The sequence below is a fragment of the Rhamphochromis longiceps genome, linkage group LG12 (assembly GCF_057381845.1).
Source record: "Rhamphochromis longiceps isolate RC_006_pf linkage group LG12, R_longiceps_female_GT1.1, whole genome shotgun sequence".
In the NCBI taxonomy this organism is placed as follows: Eukaryota; Metazoa; Chordata; class Actinopteri; order Cichliformes; family Cichlidae; genus Rhamphochromis; species Rhamphochromis longiceps.
The window spans coordinates 12351762-12378215 of record NC_140568.1 but is presented as its reverse complement, the minus strand read 5'-3'; the positions used below and the strand labels follow the sequence as shown (position 1 = coordinate 12378215).

Below are 26454 nucleotides of genomic sequence, written 5' to 3'. Positions count from 1 at the left end.
TAGGCACTTGCTGGGATCTGTGCAGTACAATTATAGAGTTGATGAATTTACCTTGCTAGCACTCCACCCTCTTGAAAACAACAACAAGAACAACAAAAATTGCTTTACAGTGGTTTGCAGTCTGTCTGTCTTCATCAATATAAAGGTATGGCCAGCCAGAGGTGAGCATAGCTTGTCATATTTATAGCCTGGAAACAACCTGTTAGCTCCTCTACAGCTAGCTAGCCAACACGCTAGCTGTTTGTTGCCTACTTAATTCATATGAAATAAACCACAGACATGTTATATACTGGGTTGCTTAGTAACGTAAGAAATAACCCATGTAAAATCACAGTTACACAATAGTAGATAGCATCATGTCAGCTGTTTCCCTCCACTTCCTCTGTTAGTGTTAGGCTAAGCTAAACAGCTGCTGTTTACATGTACTGTAACTTTCCCACACAGATACAGGATTACTGTTAATCTTTTTATTCAACCCTTGACAAAAAACAAAATGTGTTTTATTTACTTGTGTTTGTTATAACATAATTGTAAAATGGGTTATATAAAAGCAGGTTGCCTTGCAGTGCAACCAATTTTTCATAACATTCCATCATTGTTGGAGAAAGACTTCAGTATCTCTTTTGTTGCTTAACGTAAAACACACACACTGAACCACCTTAAAAGTTGCTGACCCTGTCTGGAAGATGCACGTTCTCTGTGTGCTAATGTAATGACTGGAAGCTTTCCAGTCTGAAATCCCAGACCGGTTTGATAAACTGTAATTGAGTGAGTAGAGGAGTGAGTAATGTTTTCATGCTCTTAGAAATGATTGTCTTAGAAACTACTGCTGCGCTGCCCTTGAGCAAGGCAGGTAACCCCAACAGCCACGTCAACTGAGTTCTACATTACCTGGTTGTTTTTGCCCTTGGCAACACATTCCCTCTTCTTGTCCTGCGGAGCTGGCCAGTCAATCTGGAGAAAGGAAAGAAACAGATGGAATGATGTTATTTGCCTTTTGCCCACAAGTAATATAGCTGTAAGTGTGCTGTCTATCTGTATGTAATATACTGTGTACATACTGCATGCTGTAAATAGGGAAAGAAATTGCCTCACTTGTCTCTAATAAGGTGCACACCGAGACACAGTACCGCAAAAAACAGTCCTTTCCTTTTTTGCCATTTTGTCTAACTCAGCCACTGGGCTCTGTATTCTTAACCACTAGCTGCAGTAACTATAGCAACAACCACCATCTCACAAAAGCAGTATATTTGACAAATACAGTATAGTTCAAAATGTACAAATCTCAAAGATGATCTCTACCAAGAACTAATGAGAGTAGATGCACTTGGATGCTAAGAAAGGCCTAGTTCAGAAAGATGTATTACACTAGTTCTGAGCTAAAGATACAGTAAAGTTAATTAAAACAATCCACCAACTGAGCTGCCCAGGCGGTGCAGAGAAAAGCCACGGGGTTCTTTCCCTGGCAGTCGTGTTCCTGCCCGATCAAACACGCGATTTGTGTTAGGTAGGAAGCCGTGAGGTCCTTACTGCGGAACAATTCTCTGATGATTGTAGCATTGTTTAAAGGATCAAAGACAGACTGAAAAAGGTTCAAATTTAATGCACTTGTACAAACTACCTGTCTAGCTGTGGGCTTTTATCCTCCAAAAGGTACATTTTTTTGGTAAAAATGTAGGGGGGAAGCAAATAAAAAAGGAAACATGCACATTCTTTCACACTTTATACGTCCATACTTACTGTTTAACAAATAAATGTCGGTAATTATTTACAGTAGCTACTTTTTTGAAACTGTAACACGTGGCTGAACTTTGCTTTGTGGACACAAATCCAGAGTATGAACTCTGTTTACTAAGAGGTTTCCACACCATTAAAAATAATTATACCAGTCATTACAGGCAGAGAGCAGCAGCATATTCAAAATTAAACTGATTTACTCGACTGGATTTGAACCAACAGCAGTCAAACTGGGTTTTTGCCATATAAACACACGCATAGATAGACTGCTGTTTAAAAATGAGATACAAGTTAAAGCAATAGTGGCTTTTAATGGTAAAAAAGTATGTTTCTTTATTGGTTTCACAAATGTACTTTGGTGTTAGTAGCCCTTATTGAATATTCTGTGTTCACTAGGCAGATGATAGAGCTCCAGTGGTCAAGGTTTAATAAGTGAATAATCATCAAGATCAGTGACTATGAAATATCACCTGTAGGATCTGCAGCTTTAACTAAAGAAAGACCAACTAAAATGAACCAGTCCAGCAGCTTAGTGTTGCTTCCTATCCAGTCCTCATTAGTCACCAGTCATCCCAAGAATTTTTTGCAATTCCCCCTAACACATTAAATATTAGAATAACTATACATTCAGATGGTAGTACTAGCTACCCTCAGCACCAATACCTAATGGCTTATAAAGACAAACCCTATCTAAATCACATTAATGCACTGCCTTAATGATGTGCAGCAGCTTTTAAAACCCTGTTCAGAATTGGCATTAACATGCATCTTGGGAGATCTGATCAAAGCGGACAGCTCCAAGCACACCAGTTCACACCTGGCATTAGAATGCATCTCCACATGTGTCTTGAGTGGCCACTTTTGATTGGATTTCATTTCCCCACTCTATATGCAAATAAATGTAGAACTTACATCATTTCAGTCTGCAAAGACCAAATACTCGTGTCCTGCATGGGTCAAATTTTCCAAACCTGTCCTCCCCCGCAACTGCATAGCACATTACTGGAACTGACCTGTTACCTCCATTTAAGATGCGGGCCCACACCGACGTGCTATTATAAGTCCTACAACCTGTGTCGGTGAATATGCACGCGGGCTACACAATCATTCCCTTCAAAGCGTTTTATTTTGCCTTGCACAGCTGGCCGGCAGCCTTATGCAAAATGAATGTCTAATAATATCCTAAAATATGAATTGGTTTATTTAAAACTATGATACAGCTTCAAGAGAGTCATTTAAAAAAATTGGACAACTAAAGATTTGGTTGAATAGCTGCATACAAATGGCGATATTTGGATATAAGGTCAGTTAATAACTGTCATTAACTATAACAGCCTTACTGACTATAACAAAAACATGTAAATCGGTGATGTCCAGCAAAAACATGACCAGCTGTGAACTGAGCGGTGGAAGGATGTGATGTTTCATAATTGAAAATAATAAAAAAAAATCTGGCAGTTGATTTGGGTGCTTTTAATGATCTGTTATCAGTAAAGTCATCTATATGTTAATGCTGTGGTACAGCCATTATTTCTGCAGAAAACAAAACAGCTTTTGTTCCTATCCTGTCGCCCCTGCTTTTGATTCAATGTCAACAGTTTGAGTTGTGTAGGACCAACCTTCAGTTTGGCCAGGACCAATGTTCCCTCTAAGCTGTGCACGTCTCTGCGCACAGAAAATCTGCGTTGCGCACAAAAAAAAAAAATCTAACCTGAATTGAAATTAAAATTAATACTTTAACAATTCTGTTTTGCGGTGTTAGTCAGTAAGTGACTGGCTGCTCCCGTATGGGATTAGAACGATGCCACCTTGTCCCATAGTCCAGCCAATAATGCGATTCACATTCGTATCAACGCAGCTAATCAACGCGGTTGACAGGCTATGACAGCGTCCGTTTGTGCCGACACTGGTGTTTTAGCTAGCAAAGCGGCGTGGCTGATGTGGAGTGAAGCAAAGTTAATGACAACGTGTACAACCATTGGAGATGTGAGCAGGAGAGACGGAACAATTGATGGAAAAAGTGTGGACTTTATACCAGTTTTGATTTTGTGTTGATAGGCCACGTAAAACCAGAGTTATGATAAAAATATATGCAATGTTTGGTTTTCTTCCTGAATTTTAGCCTCGTTTATCGTTTTATTTACTGCGGGAAGAAACGGTAAAAACAGCGTTTTATAAGGAAAATGCTCGAAAGCACTCTCCGCCTGTGAGCAAAAACAAAACCAAAAACCCACCCTTTCATATTCGTCCATGTCGACCAATGAAAAAATGATATGGCAACGTGGCATCTAGTTGTTAAGAAACGGGGGGAAGTTTTAGGAGTGACGGTGGTGTTTTGAGATGTGAGAGATTTGAGACATTTATCGCAAATCTTGTGAAGTGAGTGTGTATTGTAGTCAATAGTTTTGTTGTGTGTGTCAGAACAATGAGGCGACTGCTGAATGTTACAGGTGTTACAGGAGTGATACATCTCCTGTTGTCAGGACTGCAGGTATCAGGCTGTTGTTCTCCTTTATCTCATAGTGGACAGAAATTATCTTTTGGAGTGGCACAAATAATTTGTGTGGCATCAAATTTAATGCAGAACAGCTGATTGTTCTGTAAATAGTTTGAAATGTTTGTTTAAAAGCGCATTGGCTGCATTAAAAAAATCAACAACTTTGCAGCTACCAGACCTCATACTCATAATACAAGTCAGAGCTTATATAGATATATATATATATATATATATATATATATATATATATATATATATATATATATATATATATATATATATATATATACAGTGGGGCAAAAAAGTATTTAGTCAGCCACCGATTGTGCAAGTTCCCCCACTTAAAATGATGACAGAGGTCAGTAATTTGCACCAGAGGTACACTTCAACTGTGAGAGACAGAATGTGAAAAAAAAATCCATGAATTCACATGGTAGGATTTGTAAAGAATTTATTCGTAAATTAGGGTGGAAAATAAGTATTTGGTCACCTCAAACAAGGAAAATCTCTGGCTCTCACAGACCTGTAACGTCTTCTGTAAGAAGCTTTTCTGTCCCCCACTCGTTACCTGTATGAATGGCACCTGTTTGAACTCATCATCTGTATAAAAGACACCTGTCCACAGCCTCAAACAGTCAGACTCCAAACTCCGCCATGGCCAAGACCAAAGAGCTTTCGAAGGACACCAGGAAAAGTATTGAAGACCTGCACCAGACTGGGAAGAGTGAATCTACAATAGGCAAGCAGCTTGGTGTGAAAAAATCAACTGTGGGAGCAATCATCAGAAAATGGAAGACATACAAGACCACTGATAATCTCCCTCGATCTGGGGCTCCACGCAAGATCTCATCCCGTGGGGTCAAAATGATCATGAGAACGGTGAGCAAAGATCCCAGAACCACACGGGGGGACCTGGTGAATGACCTGCAGAGAGCTGGGACCAAAGTAACAAAGGTCACCATCAGTAACACACTACAACGGCAGGGAATCAAATCCCGCAGTGCCAGACGTGTTCCGCTGCTGAAGCCAGTGCATGTCCAGGCCCGTCTGAAGTTTGCCAGAGAGCACATGGATGATACAGCAGAGGATTGGGAGAATGTCATGTGGTCAGATGAAACCAAAGTAGAACTTTTTGGTATAAACTCAACTCGTCGTGTTTGGAGGAAGAAGAATACTGAGTTGCATCCCAAGAACACCATACCTACTGTGAAGCATGGGGGTGGAAACATCATGCTATGGGGCTGTTTTTCTGCCAAGGGGACAGGACGACTGATCCGTGTTAACGACAGAATGAATGGGGCCATGTATCGTGAGATTTTGAGCCAAAACCTCCTTCCATCAGTGAGAACTTTGAAGATGGAACGAGGCTGGGTCTTCTAACATGACAATGATCCAAAACACACCGCCCGGGCAACAAAGGAGTGGCTCCGTAAGAAGCATTTGAAAGTCCTGGAGTGGCCTAGCCAGTCTCCAGACCTCAACCCCATAGAAAATCTGTGGCGGGAGTTGAAAGTCCGTGTTGCTCGGCGACAGCCCCAAAACATCACTGCTCTCGAGAAGATCTGCATGGAGGAATGGGCCAAAATACCAGCTACTGTGTGTGCAAACCTGGTAAAGACCTATAGTAAACGTTTGACCTCTGTTATTGCCAACAAAGGTTATGTTACAAAGTATTGAGTTGTATTTTTGTTATTGACCAAATACTTATTTTCCACCCTGATTTACGAATAAATTCTTTACAAATCCTACCATGTGGATTCATGGATTTTTCTTTCACATTCTGTCTCTCACAGTTGAAGTGTACCTCTGGTGCAAATTACTGACCTCTGTCATCATTTTAGGCTCAAAAGTTCAAGTTATTTTTACTTCCAATAGTGTTAACGTACTGCACAGGTCAATGACTAGGTTTTTTTACATTTTCATTGTAAGTGGGCTAAAGCAGTTAATTAAAAGTAGACTAACAGAAATGTAAATGCTGTAATTTGATTATTTTAATAAACCATGTAACTTGGATGGATTAGATGGTGACGTGACCACAGTGCACACGTCTGATGTCGCTCACAGTGGTCCAAGGGATCGCTCAGGGAGTTTGTGTGTTCGCTCAGACACATGAAAAATTAGAGGGAACATTGGCCAGGACACATCCATGTAGACCAGCGTTCCCCAACCGTACCGGTTCGTGAGTCCTTTGGTACAGTGACAGTTGAGGCTCGGGTGTCAAATTTATGGTTTACAGGATTTTTATCGGTTTTTAGCATCCTCATTTTTATCGTTAACTCAGTTTCCCTGGGTCTTTTCCTGTGTGTTATGAATAAATATTCTATTTTTTTGTACCAGTACTGGTTTTATTTTGTTGTATTTATCCACGACACCTTTAAGGCCGGACATAAACCAGTCCGTGGTGCAAAAAAGGTTGGGGATCGCTGATGTACACAGTGCAGAAAGAATTTGGCCACATGCTCTGAATGTGGTCTGAGAGGTGTGGTCTCATTGAATATTGGATGCACTGCTTAGGTTTGTCCATTCTGACTGTATCACATGGGTGCAAAAGACTGGCTAAATGACACGTGGAAGCACCTCATAATGATCTCAAGACATAATTCAAAAATATACCAGACTGCTTTCTATTCAATTGAACAACGAGGTTTCCTTTCACATAGCCTTTGAAATTGTGCCAATTCAGTCAAAATCCTGTATGCCGCAATTTCTGGCAGTTTATCATAGACTATTTAATGACAGAGTACCTGCTCTGTTTTACAGTCCAAGACACACACCATATGAGCAGAGCCTTAGACAAGTTTATCAACTTAAAAAAAAGTTTCTTTCGAAAGATCCTACAGTTTTTTTTACAGTGTGGTTATAATACAACAAAAAAACCCATTTATTTTGGGAAATAGCACTATTACAGGGCCACTTAGTTTCAGCATTTTGAAATGCTCTGGTAGTTATCGGCCATTACGTCAGCACAAATAACGCTACCGGTGCTTTGGCCATTAGCAAACCCGCGAAAACAGAAGTGGTTCGCAAGTAACAGAAAAATATTGGTTAAACTATTTTGAGCAAAGGCGTGTGGATCTGCAAATGTCACATCATGTAACGTACCAATGGGGTCAGTTATTCACAAATTAAGAGCAGTGTAATAAGTTTACTGTGTGGAAGTGGGCTCTAAATTGCCAGAACAAGGTGAACTGGTCCATAAATGGAACTGACTGAAATTCATGAAAGAAAATTATTCAATGAAATAATCCACAGTCATCACGGGAAAAGAAAATAACTAAATAATGCAGAAGAAAGCACTTCAAACACAGATGGGAGCTGCTTGTCTTGAGAAAGTCTAAATGCTGAGAAAAACATCCCTAGAAAATATCCAGGGAAGAAAGACAGACAGCAGCAAAGAAATAAAAGAGAAGCAGTTAAAGCAAAGAAAGGAGGGGGTGAGAGAGTGATGGGCAGGTGGTGACAGAGGGGCTGGACTATTCCCTCGTCCCTGTTCAGTTATTTTTCTGACTTGGCTTCTTCCGTCTACATTGCACACTGGGGGATGACAACAGGTGATCTTATCATTACTGTAAGACTCATAACCCTCACTCAAACAGCCTGCGGCTGAGCCAGGGTCTGTCAGTCTGTGTGGGTATGTGTGCGCATCCAATAATTGCTCATTACAGCAGTAAATCAGATAGCAATCCCCAAACCGCTGCAGGCTGCTCACTACACCTTCATTGCATTGCTGTAATTGTATTGATCGCAATATGGACCAATTATTGAGGGAACAAAGCAAACCCAGATTGAGCCTTTGAGGGTTTAGCATCTCTCTGTGTGCAAGTGTTTGCGTGTCAGGTCAAGTCAAGGGTATTTATAGAGCGCTTTAAAGAAACAGGTTTACCCCAGAGTGCTTTGCAGAAAAACAAGATCCACAAATTAAAACGAGGATGGTAAAAAAAAACAAGACTGAATGAGTGCACCACGAACTCTGAGGAACAGGACCAAAGCCTGGGCAAGGATGTGTGCGAGTGCCTGTCTACTCCCACAAATTCACAGTGGATATGTTTGTGCTGATAGAAGTGAAATATTGGAGGCAATAGCTGCACACATTATCATCTTAATATCTGGCAGCTTACTTACAGCATTGCTGTGTGCAAATTTCAAAATAAGACTAGTTGAATAACCTTGCAAAACAACTGTAAATCATGATTACAAAATAATTAGAGCTTTAATTTTATAAAGACCATTTTTAAAATTTGCCAAGATGGCTCTTATTTATGACTGTACCAGTCTGAAGATATTTTATTGTATTTTTTAAGGCTTAACTCAGCTGAGGGATCTATAGAGCTAAAATTCTTCTTTTTTTCTAGCTAGCTAGCTTAACTAAAATAACTGCTAGCTAAACACACATATCACCAGACCTTCAGCCAATATTAAAGCTAACTTTGTCATAAAACCATTTTTATGACAAAGTTACCATTAATACACTTTTTGTTAACCACCTACTCTGTACAATGTGAAGTGCAATGCTGTAGCATCAATATACTTTGGTAAGGATAGCTATGCTACCTGATAAGCTAGCATTAGCAAAGAGCAGCAAGAGTCTTACAACTTTATAATCTATCATACTTTTATCTGTACAGCATTATGTTCAAGTTCCTGTTTGAATTAGGATCATGCTTTTTAAAATCTCCTTGTACTTATCTTGCATGCTTATGTTTTAGTATAAATTCGGTCTTTGGCTCTACATAGCCAATGGGATCAGTTATTCACAAATTAAGAGCACAAATCAGTCGACTTTGTTATTGTACTATAAAGTCCTTTGATTGCCTGCCAGAGTATGTCCAGAGTATGTGCTCTCAAATGTCATTGAGTCCAAAAGGAAAAAAGAATAGAATAAGGTCATTCTGTTAGTTAACAGACTTCAAAAAAGTGTGGCACAGGCAGAGATTATGTTTAATGTTTTCTTCCCTGTTCATCCAAGCTGAACCTTCATAATTTTTAAAGACTTTCTATAATAATTCTATCACACATGATATCATAATTGAATTTGGTCTGTTTAAATTAAGTATTTGAAATGTGTGTTTATCTCTGCGGCACTCTGTACCAAGTCGTGCGGAGGATGTTTTTTGTTCCTGAACTGTCCATCATGAAGCAGTGTGATATTAAATCTTATGTGTTATCATTTAATTTGTTGCATTTCTACAAAAGAGTTTGAGAATGCGTGGGTGTTTGCAGTGGCAGTCGGGTGGTAATTATTTTTCTTGAAATCCTTCCTTGTCCTTATTGAACTGTAATGTATTTGTATCTCTTTCACTGTCAGAAAAAAAGCTTTTAAAGTGCGTTCATGTGCTTATGTGCGCTTTACCTGTGGCCTTAGCTGTCTGCTAATGTCATTGGGGTCCAAGGCGAACAAAGCCTCCCGTGCTCCGACGTACAAGACCCTCTCGTGGTCAGACAGAGTCAGCATGCTGTAGTTGAACACTCCCGGCACGCTAAACCTGGCCATGCTGTCCAACACATCTGGATCAGGGGACACAGAGACATCGGTGCATTACATCACATGATAACGCATAGCTGCATTTCTTTTGGCTGATCTGTTGACAGATGAATAACACCTGAGAGGAACATTTCACACTCTCCTTCGTGAAATTTGTTGATGTCTCAGCTCATTCGCACCTCCAAGCCTCACCCACTCCACCGCCTATAGATTAGTGTCATCCACCACGATTCATCTCTCCCACATCCTTTTGCTAAGATTTCGTGTTGTGCCAGCACACAGCCATTAAATGCTACCCAACAGAGTGCTGCCTGTGCCATGAGAGGTTTTTTTGGTGTCACTAAACAAAAAGTTGATACATACTTTTCGGTTTATATTCATTAAAATGGTCTGAGAATGAACTGCACGTCGACTGGTCTGGGCTCTGTTTTTGTGGCATCATAAAAATATCCCCCCCCCCCCCCCCCCAAGATTTAGTTTAACTGACAAAGATTTTAATTAAAACAACACAGCTGAAGTTAGGAAGGAGGTCAGACACGTCAGGTCTTGAAGAGTTTGCTGAGACTACCCACAATATCTAGCTCGAAGATCTCCTGTAAATTATTCCTGCATGATGGAGCACTGCACAGAAAGCTTCCCAAGCTCTGTATTTACTTTGAGAACCTGGAGCAGAAGCCGTGTCTTCGGGGAAAGGCTGATAAGTTCCAGATCTACATGTCAGCAGCGAGATAAGGCCGGCGTCTATTTAGAAAAGCTGTGCAAATAAACAAGAGGCAATGATGCTCTCTCAGACCAGCCCTTGTTTTGATGAAGAGTGCATGGGTGTGTACCATTACACCCAAACATTATGAATCTAATAGCACAGTTTTCCAAAATCTAGAGCTTTTAAAGGGAGCATATCAATGAATGCAGATGATTGATCTAGGGCTGATATAAAGACTGAAAGAGTGCACAATCTGCAGAATCGCAACTAACTTTCAACGGCTTCAATCAGCCGGCGCTTTAATGCAAGTTTTAAAAGTGCGTTTGCTATGAGCCAGAAGCCGAGATGTTTGTATTCATACACTTGTTCAATAAAAATTCCATTAGGAGAGGTAGTTTTCAAATTGAGAAAATCGACTAATCTTGTTTTGGAAAACAACTTAAATTGTGTTTAGCCTCAATTTAACACAGCTTTTAGGCCAGAGATTGTTAAAGCACTTATAAACTCAGCATTGCAGTATTACAAAAAGAAGAAGAAAAAAAAATCCTCATTCTTTGAAAAGGAGCAGAGTAATCCAGGCTATACAGAGCAGCAGTACACAACAATACAGGGATTTAAAGTTGGACCTGTTGGCATTATTATTTCAAATGGAAAATGCAAATGAAAGCGCGATTGGAATCTTGCACTCCCACACGTAGATCACATTTTAATGCAAGGCTTTACGAGCCCATATAATGCTTTGTTTATACAGCTTTTTGCACGTGTAAAAGGTCTGCAAACCCCTCAAAGCAGTCTGCTTTTTATATACTTGCCAAAGCCATACGTCTAACTTTGCACAGCACAACAAAAGTTTTGCTGTCAGCTGCTAGAGAGAACATTCACTCCTAGAACTTGAGGAAGTGAAGACGCAGTGGCTTATTTATTTTTGATGGCAGAACCTTACATTATTATAACATTGCTTGAACAGAGCTACATCTCGACATTATGATGCTGAGGGACAATTAGAAACTTTTCACATTGACTTTTGTGCTACAGTGCACTCCATGCCGAGCTGGCAGTGTTGGTAGTGTACCCCAACCATCCACATGTGTGAAAAGGCGACTTGGAGAGCGCAATCTAACAGACTAATGAAATATTGCTGTAAAGAAAGAGATTCGGATATGCATCTAATATTTGCACAGCTCATCTCTCCAGAAAGCCTAATGACATTTTTGAATAATCTTTCTGACAAACGGCGCTCTGCTTTTACCGTTACCTTGGAAATAGGAGAAATAAATGGTCTGATACAAGAAGTTTGGTAAATAGTACTGTTACTAAGTTGCTTTTGCAGGACTCTGCCCTTGTTCTGAACTCAGTTCTGGTCTAAACACAAAGGGCTTTTGTAAATTGAGTGCTGCACCTATAATCAAAGAAATAGAGTACAACCTGTCAGTCAGAGGAAACTGTACGAACGCATAATATGGGAATTCTAGTTATGGTCCTTGTAGCACACTCTGTGAAGTGGCTCCATAGTGTAGTGGTTTACGCATTTGCCTGGTTTGATCTGGGGAGGAGACGTAAAAGCTTTTGGGATTGTGTCAAACATGTGGAGGCACCTGCTGTGGTGCCCCTTGTAAATAAAAGAGCAGCTGAAAGTAGCGCTACATGGTTATATAATCAATCTAATGCAGCAGTCCCCAACCCCCGGGCCACAGACCGATACCGGTCCGTGAGTCGTTTGGTACCGGGCCGCGAGAGTTGAGGCTCGGGTGTGAAATTTAAGGTTTTCAGGGATTTTATCGTTGGCTCGGTTTCCCTGGGTCTTTTACCGTGTTGTAGTTGTGTGTCTTATTTTGAAAGAAATATTTACGCGTTACCATAGCGACCAGAGAGCATTACGTTACGCTCAATGTTGTTGGCGCATTTCACGAGGACGCTGCTAATAAAGTTACACACAGTGAATTTGTGTTTACTATTATATTTACAAAATACCACAGTTTTTGTCTTGGTCGTATCATTTTATTTTGTTGTATTTATCTGCAACACCATAAAGGCCTGTCCGTGAAAATATTGTCTGACATTAAACTGGTCCGTCCTGCAAAAAAGGTTGGAGACCGCTGGTCTAATGTGCTTATATGTTCTTCATACTTAGTTCATGGACTGTATGTGAAAAAAGTGTCATTGTGGACTACTGTCTTGAAGCCTCGCATTGAACATTTTGCTCGTGGTTCTTTGAAAATAAAAGACGTAGGTGAGTGCTTGGACTTGTCATTAACCCTCTCAGGTCTACGTCATCGCCGTGATCCTAACCGTTAAGTGCGTCCAAGTCATCAGAGGTTAACCACCTTTTATTCTGCATTAAATCTGTATTGAAGACACAAAACTAGCGACTGAAAACATAACTAATCAGGAAATAACGTCTCAAGTCAGACTCTTTTTCTTCTATTCTTCTATACAAGTCACCCCCTGCTGGCCATTAGAATCCCTTCTACAACACAAGGCTGGTTTTCTTTCTCAGCTGTTCCTGCAACTACTGCTGTAATTTGATTAAAATGACAAAATATTACTTAGCTCTTGTCAACTCAAGCTATCATCCTTTGACATGAAATAGCTGAACTGATTTGATTCATTCCAGGATTGTTTAATTTGTTGTGGATTACTTGCAATTTGGGGTTGTTTGTCTTTTTTTGCTGCTCACAGGCTGACACAAACAATCACAGAAAGATTATGACAAAAATCACAAAATGTTCTCTCCGAGCTCCCATCTGCGGAGAAATAGCTACAGTCGACTTTTTTTCCATAAAATTTTTAAAAAGGCACAGCTACTGTTTTGCTGTTCGCTCTCAGACGCACACACACACATGCCTACATACACGCACCCACATATACACACACACATGCGCGCGCACACCATTCAAATCCCCCGACAAGCATACAGACAAACTAGTGGTGCAGAGCAGAAGGGAAAGCTGAGACAGAGACGAGAGGAAAGAGAAAAAGGATGGTGTTTAGTTTTCATTATCCACACTCGTGTTGCTTGTAGTGTCACCTTGTTCTCCTGCTCCTCCCCTCTCTCGCTTTATCCAGGCTGATAGAATGTGTGCAAAATGCGAGGCGACGACAGCCAGCGCCCGCACGTAATGTGATCTCATATACTGAATAAGGATATTTCTTTTTTTTTGTTTTCTATGCCACCAGTATTTTCACATTTTCGCCTTTCCCCCCCCGCTTCAACTGAAAATAGCAGCTGAAATCCAGGGAGGGAGCATCAGAAACCGGTGTGTGATTTATGGTGTGACTAACTGCTCATGTGATGCTGTGGCCTACTTGGGACTAAATAGACTTATATACAAGGAGAAGCCTGTTCTGGTTGAAGGAGCACGCCATGTGTGAGCGGGTTTGTGTGTGCGAGACGAGAAAGCGAAGTTAAAAAAGAAAAAAAAAGGAGACATTTTGTAAGCTTGAGAGTGTAAACTATTTAATCCTTACAATGCCCTTGCTTTTAAGGTTCAAAGCCTTTTTTCTATTCTCTATGACCACTTGATACCAAAAACACAATAATGCTGGCACTACAGTTAAGCAGAACAAGGACAAGGGAACATCCCTAACAACCATTTAACCTCGCCCCTGGCCCAAGATTGCTTTGTTACCTAAGACAATTTCCAAAAAATGCATTGTTACAGCCAACTGGTGACACATTGTCCTGCTTTGCACAGACTTTGATCTCTTCTCCTTCATCTCAAACATATTGAGGCAGTGTTCCACATCTTGGTTGGCTCTGATTCTGTGAGTTTCACAAGAAATGTGTTGCTCTAAAAGGAGATGTGCTGACCTGTGAATGCATCCCTGCTGAAACCCAGTGATGATTGAAGACAGGAGAGCAGCTGAATTAATGGTTTAACAGCTGCCGTGACAGTAATAAGGAATACATACTGACAACTGCACACTTTGCTCAACATGTCACTGTTGTTGTTGGGATATAGTCATCCTGCAGCTACATCCTAGACAGGAACGTTGTGAAATCTGGCACAGTGATTGAAAATAGTCTCATTACACCTCAACTATTCTAGATTTCTTAACTATCTAACTAGCATTTATGTAAGGAACCATGTGTCTGGGGTTTTTCTTTTGGTTAAAGCTAATTCAATGAACCCCAGCACATCAGTTTCTACCATTACCATCACCAGATTATATGAACTAGAAAGTGACGGCCTGGTAACTACTGGGCGCTACTCCCTGACTGCTTGCAATTAGCTGCAGGTAGTTGCTGTAAAATCAATTGCTAAGGCCCCATTCACACGTGACCTAGAGGGCAGTCAGTGATCTCCGGGTAACCGCCTATCACTAGGTGAACCTGGCTGCCAAAGGAGCTGCACCAAGAACTTCCTTGTGATTGCTTTGGTTGCATTGATTGATGCGGTTTGCATGGAAGAGTTAGATTTGTCTGCATGTCCCTGCTTACTGAACAGCAAATCCATTGCTTGAAAACCCATTTTGGTAATGCACAAAAAAGTATGATTTGATCATTGAGGGGCTCTGGGGCAAAAATGCACTCTAATAACTGGTGCACACACCTGCAACAGATTTCTAAAAGACAAAATAGATTATTGTCCATTGATCATAGTTAAAGTACTTTGAGTGTGAGCTTCAGACCCTTGAATTAAGTTATGTATGTCTTTATTTGCTGTAGGGGCAAAACAGATGCAAAAACATAGCAAATATACCAGGTTTTTAAACCTCCAAGGTCTAACAAACCAATTTTAAAGCAGCATTTGGACCATCTTAGACCACTGAAAGCCTTTAATTTGGACAAGTTCAGCTTAAAGAAATCCCAAGTCGTAACATGTTTTGAAGGGTACAGAGAGATGGAAGGGAGGAGTGAAGATATAACCAAAGGAAGGAAGGGGATAAGTAGTGAAGTCAGCTTATTATCTGAAGAGCAGTGGCGTATAAACATTGGGGGGTATGTGCGGATGAACGGGCTAGATGAGAGTGAGAGGAGAGAGAGGGAGAGAGCGGAGGAGGCTTTCTCGGGGGAGAGCTGAACACATCTGCTGTGTTCCACACGGCTGGGCAAAAAAACTCCAGAGCTGACATGTGTACTGAGGTACACATACACACACACATTTGTGTGAAGGTTCTTGGCAACACAAATCAGTGCGCGCGTAAACATGCACCCACAGTGAATAAACACAGTAAAAGACATTGCACTTGCACACACACACATGCGTTCAAAGTCCCAAACAGCTCTCCAGGGTACCTGCTCAGTGACTTCAACATCCCTCCACCAACAGATGGAAAGTTTTGCTCCGAGTGGCCTGTTTGAAGTGATCAGCGGCTCTGTCATTAAGAGGCGATGTGGGCACGTGCGCTTTCCACCTTACACTGCACTGTGGCACCCTGAGGCTACCTGTGGGGTGCGTGTGTGGCTGGAGGTCGCAACCTCATAAGAGAGAGGGTTTGTTGACAACAAACACAAGACTTGTCCACAGGTGGTATGGTTCATCTCTGTGTGTGTCAATGGGACGGGAAAAAAAACTCCATCTACACGATCAGAAAAATCCTGAAGGAAGTATTTTGTACACACGGCATACAGAAAGGCGTCTTTCTTCTCTGAAAAGAACTCACTGTTCTTTAGACTGAATGTTATTTAAAGCCTGACACTTAGACTATTTTCAGATTTTTCCATCATTTTAAGGACCTGGTGATTGTGTGTATGTCTGAGGGCGGTTTGGGTTAAATTACAAGGCCTTTGATGCCTGGATAAAACAATCACAGGGAGCAGAAGAGAAGTGAAAATAAAAGAGTGCAAATAAGAAATGAGGCGCAAACATGAGGGGAGGTGTAATGAGTTTAACAGGCAGGGGAGCAATACAAACAAAAGAACAAACAGAAAGCCAGAGAGCCTGAACAGTGCTGCTAGAAACTGAACTTCGAAAGATCTTGAACCTTGAAATCAATTCAGTTGATGAAAAATCATCTGAAAACAAAATCTGCAAAACAGTGATTTGATGACTTTAGATGTCAAACAAAGGTTTTGCAGTTTTTAGACTAGTGCCTGATCGAACGAGGAAATTTAAGACCGATATTTGGTGATTTAAAACCTGATATATCAGCGGATATTTTTCGTCTTTCAGACACAGAAAACATAAACAGAGTTCTCAAACATTTATGTGCAGTTATTTTTGAGACCTTACTAATATCATGTAACAATGCAGTTAAAAGTTATGTCATGGATCACTTGACCTTACTGGGATCAGCTGATTGTTGTGTTTGTGGTTTTCCAAACAAACCACAAATACAACAACCAGCAAGTTGCAGAGTGCCCTCTAGTGGACACATTCTAGTGTATTTCTCTCTTCAAATCATCTTTAATTTTTAAATGATTCATTGGTTTCGTGGTGGACCACTGGAGGGCTCCACTCATACCCAGTGTACAGGAAGTGTGTTGCTGAGTTTTGTGGCGCGATGTAGTCAGTTGTTGTTAGGTCAAGAACAAAGTTGGCGTGAGAAGTGAGAGCTCTCGTGTCGTCTGTGTTTACCTCCACAGTTTATTGATTTATCGTTACATATCCTGACACTAATATATTAACAAATATTAGTCAATCTATATTGATTTGCTTACTTTTGGACCTGAGCCAAGTTTACAAAGAAAAGACATTAAACTGATCTCGTTGCAGCTCTCTTTTACATGTGACCAATCGGCGCATTACACGTACGTACAACTCAAGAAACGAATGTTTGTGCGTTTAAATAAGCCTACCCGGATCAGTACAACGCCACAACGTTGAGCTGTGTTGCACAGATGTGTCAGCGTGTCCTTGAATGCACCGAAACAGAGGCATTTCACACAACCCACATAAAACGACTGGAGTGTTCTGCAAAACTATCAAGTGGATGGCACAGTGCAGCGTGCGAGAGGAAAACCTTGTCAAGGATGAAACGCTTTCATTTGTTTACTTTCACGTCATAAAAGTTTAGCAGATCAAAAGCCATCTCTTAAACATAGTATGTTATTGTTTCTTTGGATACAAAAACAAGGACAAAAATGTCTTCTTTGATCAAGTAACACAGATGAACTTAAACCAAATGCTGAAAGAAATCAAGATGTGACTGCATTTCATTCTGTATGCAAATGTGAGCTGTGTGTGTACTTGCTTTCATTTAGACCCATCATATGTGTGTATGAATGTGCACGACTCACTAGGACATGTCACGGTCAGGTCAAAGCTTCACCACCCTCCCTAATCTAAATCAAGCCAAGCTAGTCCAAACAGAGCTCCATTGAAGAGGCGGGACACGGGGAGTGCCTGTTGCTTCATGGCCGGGTGAAAAGCTCTCAGTCCGGGACTCGCCACTGCGGTCAGCTTCCACCAGCCTTCCAGCCTTCCTCTCACTGTCTGCTATAAATACACCCAGCCTCTTCTTATAGCTTCCAACCGCCTAGCCACTTGCACACTAAACTGTGATTAAAGGCCTATTTTAGGGGGCGCTTTGAAGCAGCGACAAAACGGCGAATGAGAGGCAGAGACAAGACAGACAGAGGAGGGAGAGACGCCGCTCAGCGCCCCCACACAATCATCCAGATAGACCCTAGCGTGTGCACAGACCTCCATAAGAGCAGGCACCCTTTTTGAAAGAATAAAAACAACACTGCTCTGACAAAGACACACACACATGCACGCACGCACACAGCAAAGCTTCGTCTGCTCAACAGAAGTTCACAAGGAAGGCAGGTGTACGACAGAATGAGAGCATGAAGAAAGACAGAGACATTAAAGGGAAAGATATGCATACCCTTACTAGCTGAATCTACCTATTGTTATTTAGGGCTCATTAACACTGAGCGAGTTTCATTGGAATTCATGTCAGGACCGACTCAATGCTGAACAAAGCAAAATAATACCAAATAAAGGGACAGGTTTTAAGGTGATACATTTCTTGTTTCCACGTGTAAATCCTTGTTTGTAGCATCTGTTTTCTGTAAAAGCTTTATTGTTGCCGCTTTTGATAAACAGTCACGCCTATAGAGCGCTCAATTCAGGAGAATTGGAAGAGAGCGTGATGGAGTGGGAGGGGAGGAAGTGGTAAAAGTGGATTAACACAAGAAGAAGTGAGCCCATTGGGGGTGGGGGTTGGTTTTCAGGGGGGATGACGAGGCAAGATGAAAGGAAGAGGTGGGGGCGACGGCGGTGGTGGTGAACAGCCTAGCTCGGTGGGGTGTCGCCACTGCAATCCACAACAAGCAGAACAAATCAAGAACCGGTTGAAGTCAAGAGTACAGTTTTTCCATGCGTCATGGTTCAGCATGTATGAGCCTTACAGCGACGGGCACCAGCTGTGGTGAGCCGGGCCGCTTTGTGCACAATGCTGTGTTGATGACACACACAGAGAGATACAAGGGAGCCTGTGGAGTGGAATGGAGTTCGGGATTTTAAAGGCCACAACCTGCAGTGATTTCACAACAAAAGACACAAAGACTATGGAGAACTACAGTGAAAATGTGTCCTCATGCTGTACGCCAGCGGTCCCCAACCTTTTTTGCGCCACAGACCGGTTTATGCCCGACAATATTTTCACGTACGGGCCTTTAAGGTGTCGCGGAACCGAAAAAAAGAAGATTTATTCCTAACACACGTGAAAAGACCCAGGAAAAACGCTGAAAACCGATAAAAACCCTGAAAACCATACATTTCAAACCTGAGCCTCAACTCTCGCGGCCCGGTACCGGTCCGAGGCCCGGGGGTTGGGGCCCGCTGCTGTATGCAGTTAAATCTGGTTTAGACAGACACCAGTGGTCTGAGTGTATGCGTTTGTCCTCTTGTGTCTATTCATTTTCAATTCAGCGGCAAATTCTATTCAGGAATTTGCTGCTCAGAGTCTTGCTGACTGTAGTATTAACATTCAGCCACCTCAGTGACAGCACATTCCAGTTCTGACATTTCTGACGAGTATCATTATGTAGTACTTAGTTCAAGCATTTTTCTACTCATTTAATCACAGTGCAGCTGTGTAGAAGTGGACCTTCTATGCTCCATATTTTTATTAATGGACTGTGCTTGAACAGCCTCGCTTGATTTTACAGTTCAAAATATTCCTTATGTGTCTTACGTTGGGTTTCAGTGAACCCTCCCATCAGTTCATCCACAGTCTGAGAGAAGCATTTTATCTGCTCTCCCCTTCCCTACAACTTTCTTACTAAGTGATAATTGCAAAATAAAGATCTGAGGATAAGGACGGGGGAGCTAGAGGTGCCAGAGATGACCATATTAGCGATATCTGTTCTCAGTGACATCATATAGATGCAAAAATAGAAAAAAATACTAGTCGTTGTCCTCCCTCAGCCTCCTACTTGATGTTTCTTCTTGAGTCATTACATCCACAAGATTTTCAGAAAACTTGACCTCAAACGCATTATCTGTACATACACTGACCTCATTGTGTGAAACACAATAGGAATATTTAATATGAGCATGTGCCACTTTAACCCCATCAGTTGGCAGGCCATGAAAGAAGAAAGCAATCAAATCGACTGCTTAAACAACCCGTGAGGTGTTGTGCGTCATTCTTCATAATCTAAAACCGTTGCATACAGTTTGCGTCCCTCACTGCTGCAAAAAAAAGGTCCTTTGGATAAGAGTACCCTCAGACTGGCATTTTCATTTTAATGCACATGCCCACTTGCCCCCACATCAGCCCTCACGAAGTCAGAACGACAACAGAGAGCAGCGCAGGTCTCGACATTTGGTCCCGGCTGTTAATCTTCACCGACCAATCAGCACAGGGTCAGTGGATGACTGGCACTCAAGCAGATAAAAAGCTATGATGAATCTCCTCCTTCCATTCCCTCCCACTTTTGTCCCCCCACCATCTATCCTCCCAGTCACGCACAGCCTCTCTCTGCCTCCTCCTCTCCCTCGCTCTCAACCACTCATTACTGTAATTGGAGGGTTTGAGGAGATAAGGCAGAGAAACAGAAAGAAGGAGGGTAAAGAAGAAAGAAGGTTGAGAGAGAGAAGAGAGAGGTTTCTGGAGGTCAGAGGCCCAGCCCTTTTCCAATCTGCTTCTACAGAGTGTATGTGTGTTTTTTTCTCAATCTTTCTTTTCTTAAATCAAGAGGCGTACATTTGCTTTGGCCTTTCTTTAAAGATGCAGGGCTCATTTTCAGCATCAAAGCTCGCTAGGTTTTCAAGCATAATATCAAATTTGTAAGGGCTTAGATTCTACAACTTCTTTCTTTCTTTCCTTCTTTCTTTCCGTACAGCTGTGTTTTGTCAGATTTCTGGCTTACCGGCCTCTGTCATTGGGCTGGGGCTGAGAAGTTTATGTGTGGTTGTGTATGAGCGTATGTGAAAGCTAAAGCCATGGAATAAAATATGGTGTTCAGCAGAGAAAGTCAGTAAGGACTGGGACAGACGGTGGTGTTTTCAGCTAAAGCATTTTCTGTGGTCAATGGAAATTGGTCAGGTTAAGTGTGTGAAAGTAGTAGCTTAAAGCAACATAATGGATACTACAATCCAATCGAATCCAAAAAAGCAGGTGCAAAAAGAAGGACAAGGTCAGATTTGAGGCGCACAGACAACAGATATCTGAAATCTGTTCCACTTGTAAGATTAAGTAGCAAGGCGGGCAGAATGTTGCCAAGAAATCCCACAAAAAACGCTCGCCTGGTGACATGACCCTAACAGATGTGTAGACCTGGGTTAATGTCAACTTGACAAAATCAAAAAACAGTTGCTTGTTTTGAATTAAGAGAACAGCACATTCATTTCAATATACTTCCACTACCTTATAGACGCTACGGGAAGGTTAATTTAAAATAAACCCTATATTTGGTTTCTGGCTTTTCTGCCATTTGCACTACCACCGCACATCATTTCGCTCTTTACCGTTATTTGTACAAATGCCACCTACAGTGAGACACCTGTGCAAAAGTTGTTGCACTTGGAAAGACTTGCTGTGTTCCCCAAACCTTTTTTTCATCACCACATTTAAGCCCAGCGTGAGCACAGAGTGACAGGGAACTGTAGCAGAGAGGAAAAAGCTGCTACTTTTCATTATTCATATAGGCTAGTGCAGTGCACCAGTGCAGCTAAATTAAGCTGCCCTGTTCACAGACTCCAGTGCTATTGTTGAACTGTATTCCATTAAGCTCTTTATTAAAACTGACAATATATCATGAGCTAAAACTGTGTTTGTTCCTTCCAGCTGTTTGTAGGAGTCTTTCATTTAAATTTGTTAAACACCTCTGGCAACAGCAGGGTCAATTTCAATTTTAATTGCACCAAATCACAAGAGCATACACCCTGAGACACACTTATATTTTAAAGGAAAAGACCCTATTATATTAGACCCCCCACCCCCAAACAATTAGATGTCCCCCTCCATCCCAAAAATGCACAATCTAACCCTATTTTATTTTACCCCTAGTTTGCTACAAACTACTACTAGAGAATTAGTTTGACCCATTGTTAACGAATTAGGTCCTCCGGGAACCAGCGGGCTTCTAGTGCCTAATGGGTAAGTCAAAAAGTAGAAAAAGCAGACAGCATCTCAGTATTCATGGGTAAGAAAACCTTTTGCGAAAAAGGATGAATGAGCAACTTGTACAATATGAACATAAATGTGAAATATTATCCGTATAAAAGGGAAAAAGAAATCAAGACACATGCACTACATCAGGGTGCAGAATGAGAAAATATGAGCGAAAAATGTAAAGTATGTAAATTTTCAGCACTCATTAGCAGCTCCACGAGGGCCATACATAATGTGTGTACATAAAATGTCTCATTAGAAGCCAACAGTGATTTCTTTTCCCCCCCTCCACTAATGTGGCGAGTGGCTGGTGAGGAATAACAACAGGCCTAAAATTTCAAATGTCAACATGTGACTTTAAAAAAAAATATAAGAGGGGAAGAAAAAATAGAAGAAGAAGAGGGGAGATAGCGAGACACAGAGAGAGGATGTTTGCTTTTCTTCTCCTGCAACCCCGTGTAAGCCTCGTTTAATTGCAGGGTGTGTGAGGGGGGTGGGGGTAAATATTATCTCTTCAACCATCTCTCCCCTACCATAACCCAACTCACTCAGCAGCACACACACACACACACACACACACACACACACACACACACACACACACACACACACACACACACACACACACACACACACACGGACATCTCCCTCCAAACAAATACGTATAAACATCGCCCGTCTTCTTGTGTCTGTCTAACACGCACACGCGCTCACATGGATGCTTCGCAGAGATGGTTAGGTGCAATGTGAATTGCTGGGTGAACGGCCGGCAGTTTGCGTCTGTGTTTTCCTCTCTCTCTGTCTATCCTCTGAAGCTACTTTCTGCCCTTTTAAGGCAGTTACTGACTGGCCTCTCTCCCCAGTCTCTCGCTCACTTTCCTGCTTTCTTTCCATTATACCTCCCCTCTCTCTCCCTCTCTTTTCATTTTGTCTCTCCACTCCAATCCATCGTTCCCTCTTTCTGCAGCTGTATCCCCCCCCCATTTCTCTCCTATCTCCTTCTCAGCACTGTAGCAAGAATCCATCCATATAAGTCATTTAACCCAGTAGCAGGGCCTGAAAATCTCATTTTTTTCCTTCCCCTCTCTTGCCAAGCGAAGAAATCTGTCAACAGGTATGATAATCCTGCTTGTTTCCAATGCAACTCATTTTGCATCAAGAATCTCACTGCACGTGAGAGCCACACTCAAATCAGAGATGACGTGACGCGATCTGCCTTTCTCCTATGTTTCATGATGAGATTTTTATGATGACTTTTATGACAGAGGCACTCCCGATATGAAAGCGAAGCTGCACGAGAAACCACGGGAGTTGTCTTTCAACACACTTTTTTTCTAAAAAGGAAAAATGCAAAAAAAGGGTTATTTATTCCTTGTCCCCGTTTCCCCTGTCTGGTGTGTCTTCGTGTGTGCCGGCTAGAGTGCAGCAGCAGAGATCTGTGCTGCTCTGTGCCAGCGCTGGCTTCACTTTGTCAAAACGGAGCATTTCACCACAAACTATCAACACCCTGCTGATTGTTTTTTCCCCCCATCTTCTCTGTCCTTACATTACACCAAAAACGCCAGTGATGAGCTGTTGTAAGGATATAGAAAAAAAAAGAAAAGGAGAATGGGAGTGATAGCGGCTGTGAAAGAAGCTTTTGAAATATCCCCACGCTCCTTCGCCGCTGCCGCTACCGCCGTGCGCACCATTCTCCTCGAGAGCGGCTGAAATCGAAGCTGTTTGTGAAAACGCCATAAGAGCATTTCAGGTTCATACGATGAGCCGCGGCACACAAAGCAAAAGAGGGGAGGGGAGGGATAAAAGGCAAAAAAGAAAGAGCAGGAAGAGAGAGAAAGGGAGCGAGAGATATGGGATGAAAGGTGGGATAGGTGGAACAGAGAGGTGAGAAAATATACTTTTTCACAGCTTTTTCCCCCCCCCACTTCTCTTTATAGTATTTCCCTAATCCCCAAGAGAGTGAGGCAGCTCTTCTCCCTGGAGGGATAAAAAAAAAAGACTATTTCTTAGCTCGCAACAATTGGCATTGTTCAGTGAAGAAAGCTGGGTTTGGCTGCAGAGGAGAGCTGAGATAAATGGTGCAAATTCAGCTGAGCGCTAGGATTATACTGATGCATTGTTTCACTGAGGGTCGATGTGGGCCTTATCTCAGAAAACCTCCACCTCTGATATAACGGAGAAATCCTCCTGATTGTTGTTATGGAATACATCTGTCCAATTATTGGTTTTGTATCCGATGCCTGACCAAATAAGTCATTTCAGTGACTGATCTATCAGTCTAATAAATCGACCTTATTGGCTCGGTCAGAAGACCGCATAAAAATGAAACATTTCTTTTAGAGGATTCAGTCAGTGGATATAATATCAGGGATGTGTAAATGTATCACCTTCTGTAACACTGGCCAGAAGTGGCTAGGGATGGGTATCATTTAGGATTTATCCGATACCAGTACCAAATCGGTACTTTTGAAACGATGCCGGTGCTTAAAGAATGGAGAACACAAAATTGGCCCACAAACCTCTTGGCTGTTTTTTTGTAAAAAGATAACAATGTTAGCCTTTTCTGCAGCTATAGGGGATTTATGGTATCACTCTTGGCTGGAAGCAGTGCTTAATCAATGGAAAAAACACCAATTTTGTCCAAAAACCTCTCATGTTTAGCTGTTTTCCACTTTTTCTTTGGTCATTTTAGCCTTTTTGGCCAGGGTGAAGGGAGTATCTGCCATCAAACAAGAAGACAGCCGCATGTAACTACGACGGTGTTTGCTAGTTCACCTTACATGCATTAATGTAATAACGTGGTTAGCCTACTCAACGTAAATTACACACGAACAACATTAAGCGACTCACGCAGAGAAGAACGGCTGCTGCTGCCATCATCCGTCATCATTTCTGCAACACTGGCAGGGCTAGGGGCCAGGACTCTCCTCTTCGGGTTTTTGGGGGATGTTGCTCCGTGTCCGATAACAGGCACCACACCCGCAATAGATGCGCTCGGTGTGAGGTCTCGCAGCAAGCTATCAAATACGGTGCATTTCTCGGCTTTTAAAAAAAACACTATGCGTCGCCAGGTGTTTCATCGGATTCGAGGAGTTACCTCCTTTGCACAGTATCACCTTAAAGCACTTGTTGCAGGCTGCTGAGTTTGCATCTTTTGCTGTGAAATATAGCCAGAATTTGACCGCTTCGCCTTGGGCATTTTTAATCTGTATCTCTGCTTTGAAAGAACGTACGTACCTGGGCCCACCTACTATCCTCGGAAAGGTAAAATGATTGGCTAGAATCCAAAGTGTATGACATCTCAGGAAAAAAAAGCACCGAAATAAAGCACCGAAATGTGTGCTGCTTTTCGGTCTGGTTACTACCGATTATGTCAGAACCGGTGCCATAATAGCACCAGATACTGGTACCCATCCCTAGTAATGGCTTGTCTTAACAGGGCTGATCTTTGAAGGAATGCAGAGAATTCAATTTGGAGGAACTTATAGTGCCTGTAGGGCAGGGATATTTATGGTATCTGTGAGTGCATACTGTCAGCAACTTTGTATAAAAGTGTAGATGAATCCGAAAAGTCAGGTTGATTTGTCTTAAACCTGAATTCTTTCTAAAAGCAAGCAGGAGGTGATCTGTGACTAGATGTCTGTGACGTCTGTTGTGTCCTTAGGGTCAGATCCACGCCTTGTTCATCACATACAGTTTCAAAATACAAAGATGAAAATGGTGAAAACACCCAGGTCGAGGCTTTAGTATTCACAGTATATAGTTTATCAACACTATCACTTGTGTGTGTGAAGATATCAGGTGAAAAAAACAACCTATGCTAAAGCTTGATTGTAAAACTGAAAAAAAAAAGTAAATAAAAAATCCCAGTACATGTGATTGTTTCCACTTGGAGGCACATAAGCTTTAGTACTCTCTCACTGGGCCCACCCATGGGTCCCTCCTTGGCCTGAAGACAATATGTCAGTATGTCATCCCAAAATTATAACTTACGGTACTCCATCCCTATTACAAACTATCAGCTCTTAATTCACTGATCGCTCACCTTGATTTCGAACAGTCTTGCGCGGGATCGGGTTCCAGTTGAGGCCCAGCGATTTCTCCCATCCGACCAGAAACACCAGGAGGAGGACCTTCGTCCCCCACATACCTCCTATGGGAGCTCCCATTTGGCGCTGAGCGATGGATCGAGGGATCAATCAGTCGATCAGAGCAACTTGAGAGAACGGCCCAGCTCCTGGCAGCGTGCCTGGAGCAAAAGAAAAAAATCACATCAGCTGGAGGCAGCAATTCACTTCATTTTATTGGCTTAGCTGCTTATCAGAAACAATTTTGTCAGAGCAGTATTTACAACATGTGCATTTTTCAAAAAGCCACACAAAAGAGTTCACACACTCAAGCCGCTCTGAAAGATAAATGTCTCATTTTGAAAAGATGCAGAATATATTTGAACACTGTCATCAAAATCCACAATAATGCAAAAGAGGAGTGAGTTATGCAAATCGTTAAAGCCTACAAGGA

The 26454-nt window shown here is 41.8% G+C and overlaps 1 protein-coding gene across 2 annotated transcripts in view; it reads right to left on the bottom strand.

The window, feature by feature from the left end:
- sema4c (sema domain, immunoglobulin domain (Ig), transmembrane domain (TM) and short cytoplasmic domain, (semaphorin) 4C) overlaps positions 1-26454 on the bottom strand; it is a 107120-nt gene that overhangs the window by 25792 nt on the left and 54874 nt on the right. For both annotated transcript variants that reach the window (XM_085424774.1, XM_085424772.1), the window contains 3 exons: positions 25979-26182; positions 9585-9739; positions 892-954 (listed from right to left, as the gene is read on the bottom strand). In XM_085424774.1, the coding sequence (XP_085280900.1) occupies positions 892-954; positions 9585-9739; positions 25979-26102 (342 nt within the window). In that variant the 5' untranslated portion in view covers positions 26103-26182. The remainder of the gene's footprint in view (positions 1-891; positions 955-9584; positions 9740-25978; positions 26183-26454) is intronic.